The 5,462-nt window shown below is 50.3% G+C and overlaps 1 protein-coding gene across 1 annotated transcript in view; it reads left to right on the top strand.

Moving 5' to 3' along the window:
• Positions 1–3,834, top strand: part of EAH_00050900 (tRNA synthetase, putative) — a gene marked incomplete at both ends in the record, with an annotated part of 7,669 nt that extends 3,835 nt beyond the window's left edge. Inside the window, 6 exons of the mRNA XM_013394220.1 lie at positions 5–528; positions 847–951; positions 1,433–1,582; positions 1,824–2,548; positions 2,773–3,394; positions 3,723–3,834. Of these exons, the coding sequence (XP_013249674.1) occupies positions 5–528; positions 847–951; positions 1,433–1,582; positions 1,824–2,548; positions 2,773–3,394; positions 3,723–3,834 (2,238 nt within the window). The remainder of the gene's footprint in view (positions 1–4; positions 529–846; positions 952–1,432; positions 1,583–1,823; positions 2,549–2,772; positions 3,395–3,722) is intronic.
• Between the last annotated feature and the right edge of the window lie 1,628 nt (positions 3,835–5,462).

Genomic DNA, 5,462 nt, shown 5'->3' with positions numbered 1-5,462 from the left:
GCAGCAGCAGCAGCAGCAGCAGCAGCAGCAGCAGCAGCAGCAGCAGCAGCAGCAGCAGCAAGAAGAAGAACAGAAGGGAAAGGGACAGGCAGCAACAGATGCTCCGCAGCCGCAGCAACCGCAGCAGCGGCAGCAGCAGCAGGATCCTCAGCAGCAGCAGCAGCAGCAGCAGCAGCAGGATCAGTCTCAGCAGCACCAGAACCCTCCCCAGCAGCAGCAGCAGCAGCAACAGCAGCAGCAAGAGCAGCAGCAGCAACAACCTGATTCAGTTAATGGTCCTTCTCTGTTTCTTGCCCCTCGTTTCTTTCCTTATTCTTGTGTTGTTACTGGGAATGATATTTTATCATTTTGGGTGTATAGGCAGCTGCTGCTGTCTGCTGCGCTGCTGCAGCAGCTTCCTTTTGATCGTTTGCTGCTGCACCCGCTGCTGACAGACAGCAGCGGCAGCAAACTCAGCAAATCGAAGGCAAACGCCCCTAAAGGCCAACTGGACCAATGGACCACTCAGTATGGGACTGACGCACTCAGGTAGCTGCTGCTGCTGCTGCTGCTGCTGTTGCTCCTGCTGCTCCTGCTCCTGCTGCTGCTCATGCTGCTGCTCCTGATGCTGATGATGCTGATGCTGATGCTGCTCCTGCTGCTGCTGCTGCTGCTGCTCATGCTGCTGCTCCTGATGCTGATGATGCTAATGCTTCTGCTGCTGATGCTGCTGCTGCTGATTCTGTCTCCTTTCTCTGTCTCTCTGCTTCCTTTCTCTGTCTTTTTTTGTGTCTCCTTTGTTTATTTTATTCTTGTAATTATTTTCCTTGAAGCTAATTTGTCTTGCTGTTCATTTGCTGCTGGCAGGCTGTCTCTTGCTGCTGCTGCTGCCTCCTCTCGCTTTACTTCAATTTGTAATATTCAAACGCAGCGCTTCGCTCGCCTTATCATCAAAATTTGGAATGCAGCGAGGTGATTGCTGCTGCTGCTGCTGCTGCTGCTGCTGCTGCTGCTGCTGCTGCTGCTGCTGCTGCTGTTGAGGCTGCTTGATTGCTGCTGCTGCTGCTAAGGCTGTTTGATTGCTGCTGCTGCTGCTGTTTGTGGATTTGTTGCTTCTTCTGCTGCTTTGCTTGTTGCTGTCTTTGCTTGCTGCTGCTAATCCTGTCACGTCCTGCTGGTGTTGCTGCTGCTGCTGCCGTTGTTGTTGCTGTGTCTTCTCTCTGTTTGCTGTTGCTGTATCTGGCTAGCGGTTGCTGTTGCTGTTGCTGCCGTCTCAGTGTGCTGCGGCTGTCTGCTGCTGCAGCTGTCTGTTGTTGCTGCTACGACCTGCTGCTGCTGCGATCTGCTGCTTCGCTGATGGTGCTGTCTCTCTTTGTTCTATGAGAATAGCTGTCTCTGTTTATCTGTCTCTCTTTGTATATCTGCTGGGGTTGTGATATTTTCTGTCTCTTAGGCTGCTACTGCTGCTGCGCGAGAGGCCGCAGCATTGCAGCCGCTGTGCCGAAGCAGCAGCAGCAGCAGCAGCAGCACTAGCAGCAGCAGAGTTGCAGTGTACGCCCACCTTCGTCAGTTCCCTCTCCCTTGCTCAGCGCGCTGCTCTGAGGTGGGTCGGAAGCTTGCTGCTGCATGCACCACTGCTGCTGCAGCAGCAGCAGCAGCAGTTACTGCTTCTGCTGTCCCAGTTGCTGCTGCTGCTGCTGCTGTTTCTGCTGCTGCTTCTGAGAGCAGAGGAGACAGGGTGAAGGGCATTGCATCTGTCTCCTCCTTGCTGCAGACATGAGATGTTTATTGTCTCTGTTCGTTTGTTGTGCTGCTGCTGGTGCTGCGTGTTGTTTGGGCTGCAGCAGCAGCAGCAGGGCGTGTGATGAGGTGTACATACACCTCAACAAAGGAGATGTCGCTGCTGCTGCTGCGCTGCTGTGGGAGTTCTCTGTCGAATTCACAGAAGGCATTCTTCCTGCTGCTCAAGCTGAGTTCAAACTAGCAGAAAATATATGTAAACAGCAGCAGCAGCAGCAGCAGCAGCAACAGCAGCAGCTGGACCAGCAGCAGATGCAGCAGCACGAGCACTATCAAAAGCAGCAGCAGCGGGAACAGAACCCCGAGCATCAGCACCAACGGCAGCAGCTGCATCAACCGCAGCAGCAACAGCAGCAGCAGCAACAACAGCAGCAGCAACAACAGCAGCAGCTGTTGCTGCAGCAGAACAGGATGAGAGAACGGGGCTATGCATGGCTTGCAATATTAGGAAAGATATTTGCTGCTTTTCTTCGTTTGCTGCAGCCGTTTGCTCCCTTTGTAAGCGATGCTCTTCACTTAGCACTCGCTTCAGGTGTACCGCCACCTCAGCTGCAACCCTGCAGCAGCAGCAGCAGCAGCAGCAGCAGCAGCAGCAGCAACAGCAGCAGCGGCGGCAGTAACGCAAGCAGCAGCAACTGCAGCAACAAGATGAACAGCAGCAGCAGCAGCGCGAACAGCAACAGCAGCAGCAGCAAAAGCAGCAGCAACAGCAGCAGTGAAGCAGATGGTTATACCCCTCTGTTATGCAGCCCTTGGCCTTCATTAGGGGGTAAGTATTCAGGTGTATGTACACCTCAGTGCAGCAGCAGCTGCAACGGAGACACTCTAATCTTTGTGTCTCCTTCTTCTGTCTCCTCTCATCTCTCTGTTTATTTTTCATTTCTGTTGTTGCTGCTGTTGTTTGTTCTTTTGCCTCGCATTGACGTTTTGTATATTATATTTTAATTAATCTGTCTCCGCTGTCTCCTCTGCTGCTTCCGAGTGTCTCCTCAGCTTGCAGAGACGCAGCAGCAGAAAACAGCTTCAAGGTGCTACGTGCTGCTGTCTCCTCTGTTCGAGGCTTGCTGCATAAACGCTACAAACTGCAGCAGCAGGAGCAGCAGGAGCAGCAGCAACGGGAACAGCAGCAGCAACTGCAGCACGACCAGCAGCAGCAAGAGCAGCAGCAGAAGCAGCAGCGATGCACGGTGTCAGTTTGCTGCAGCGAGGAGACAGTTGCAGAATCTCTAAAGGAGACAGTTCCTCTTATTGCAGCTTTGTGCGGCTTGGCTCCTGAGTGCTTCTCCGTAACAGCATCAAAGCAGCAGCAGCAGCAGCAGCAGCAGCAGCAGCAGCAGCAAGGTTTCTTAGACTCTCGAGTTCTTTTGCTGCGGGGAGACAGCACAAATAGCAACAGAGGGAGAGGAGATCGCGCAGTGAAGCTTCATGTTTCGCTTTGCTTCGAGGGAGACAGCAGCAGCAGCAGCAGCAGCAGCAGCACTAGCAGCAGCAGCACTAGCAGCAGCAGCAGCAGCACTAGCAGCAGCAGCAGCAGCAGTTCAGGTGTACGTACACGCCGTCGGCTTTCTCTGCAACGCAAGCTGCAGGATTTGCAGCGGAGGACAGCAGCACCAGAGTATGTTGAGAGGAGACAGAGTCAGAAAGAGACAGCAGCAAATGGCAGTGAAGCAGCTGTCTCCTTTTTCCTGCTGCTGCAGCAGCAGAAGCTCTGTTCTGCTACTGCAGCAGCTGTCTCCTCTTTTGTTGCTGCTGTGTCTCCTGCTGCTGCAGCTGTCTATTTCCTTCTGCTGCTGTGTCTCCTGCTGCTGCAGCAGCTGTCTCCTTTCCCCTGCTGCTGTGTCTCCTGCTGCTGCAGCAGCTGTCCCCTGTCTTTTGCTGCTGTGTCTCCTGCTGCTGCAGCAGTTGTCTCCTGTCTCTTGCTGCTGTGTCTCCTGCTGCTGCAGCTTCTACCAACGGGCCCCTCAGCATATAAAGGAGAAGTTGAAGTGCCGCCTAGCAGAGCTGCAGCAGTCTCTACTAGAAATAGAAGACACCCCACACAGCAGCAGCAACTAGAAGCAGCAGCAACTAGCAGCAGCTGCTGCAGTTGTTGCTGTTGTTGCTGTTGTTGCTGCTGCTATGGCTGGTATTGCTATAGCTGCTGTGTTGCTGCTCCTACTGTTGCTGCGGTTGCTACTAATGCTGCTGCTCTTTTCTGCGGCTGCTGCTAATGCTGCAGCAGCAGCAGGAGTCTCCTTCTCTTGGAAGGCATAGAACAAACTGCAGCACTCACTTATACAGCAGCAACAGCAGCAGCAGCAGCAACAGTACCAGCAGCAGCAGCAGCAATTTTTTAGATAGCAGAGACAGCGCGGAGGCGACTAAGCAGATAACCGCAACAGCAGAGGCATCATCGCTCTAAACCCTAAACCCTAAACCCTAAACTAGCGACTGATATTACACTGCAATAGCAGCACATGCTATTTGTACTCTCTGCTGCGACACTGCGCCTGCAGCTGCAGCAGCAGCAGCAGCAGCAGCAGCAGCAGCAGTCTGTTTGTGCAGATGCGGGAGACACACTTCAAAAAAGCAAAGAGGAAGCAGGCCCTAATGAGGCGTCCCCTTTTCTAGTTAATATTGCTAGTGTTGCTGCTGTTGCTGCTGAAGCAGCAGCAGCTGCTGCTGCTGCTGCTGCTCGTAGCAGCAGCAGCAACAGCAGCAGCAGCAGAATAAGGGCGCTGTGAGTGTACAAGAAGGCAGCAAGCATCAAGAAGAGACAGCAAAGAAGAGACAAAAGAGTAGAGGAGACAGCATAATATAACGCATGCAGCAGAAAGACACAAAGGAGACAGCAAAAACAGAGAAGAGACAGCAACAAAGATAAATAAGACACCAAAAGAAGAAAGGAGACAGCAAACAGAAGACGAAAAAAAATGCGAGAGGGGGCAAAATTAGACAGGAGACAGCAAAAGATATAAAGGAGACAGTAAAAAGATATAAAGGAGACAAAAAGTAGGCGAGAGAGACAGCAAAATAGAAGAGAGACAGCAAAAGAGAGACAGCAGAATAGAAGAGATACAGCAAAAGAGAGACATAAAAATAGAAGAGAGACAGCAGCAATAGAAAGGAGACAGCAGAAGAGTTTATATATATAAAGAGAAAGGAGACAGAAGAGACAAATAAAGAGATAGAAGGGACGGCGAGAGATACAGAAAGAGCAGAAAGAAGCGCGGAGACAGCTGAATAAGTAGAAGAGAGACAGAGACAAGAGATGAGGAGACAAAAGAAGCAAAAGAGACAGAGACGCAATCAAAAGATATATTAAATAACTTCTGTTGCACCCGTATACACCATCTTCATCTGCAGCGGAGCAAACTGACGCCGCAGTCGCAGCAAACGCTTCGTATCCACGTCTAACAGCACCTGCACATACACTCCAACATATATATATTTTATATATATAATATATAATATATATAGATAATATATAGATATATAATATATATTATATATAGATAACATAAAATATATATAATATATAGAGAGAGATATAGAGGTATATATTTACCCTAGCCTGTAGCATATGCACTTCATTATATATATATATATATATATATCAACATATATTAAATACACCTCATAATATATATATATATATATATATATACCTCAACATATACCGCAGCAAGCCGAGGTGTATATAT

Source organism: Eimeria acervulina, genomic scaffold (assembly GCF_000499425.1).
Source record: "Eimeria acervulina Houghton genomic scaffold, Eah_scaff862, whole genome shotgun sequence".
NCBI lineage: Eukaryota > Apicomplexa > Conoidasida > Eucoccidiorida > Eimeriidae > Eimeria > Eimeria acervulina.
Note: the sequence above shows the minus strand (reverse complement) of the source record. Positions and strands in the feature narration are given on the sequence as shown.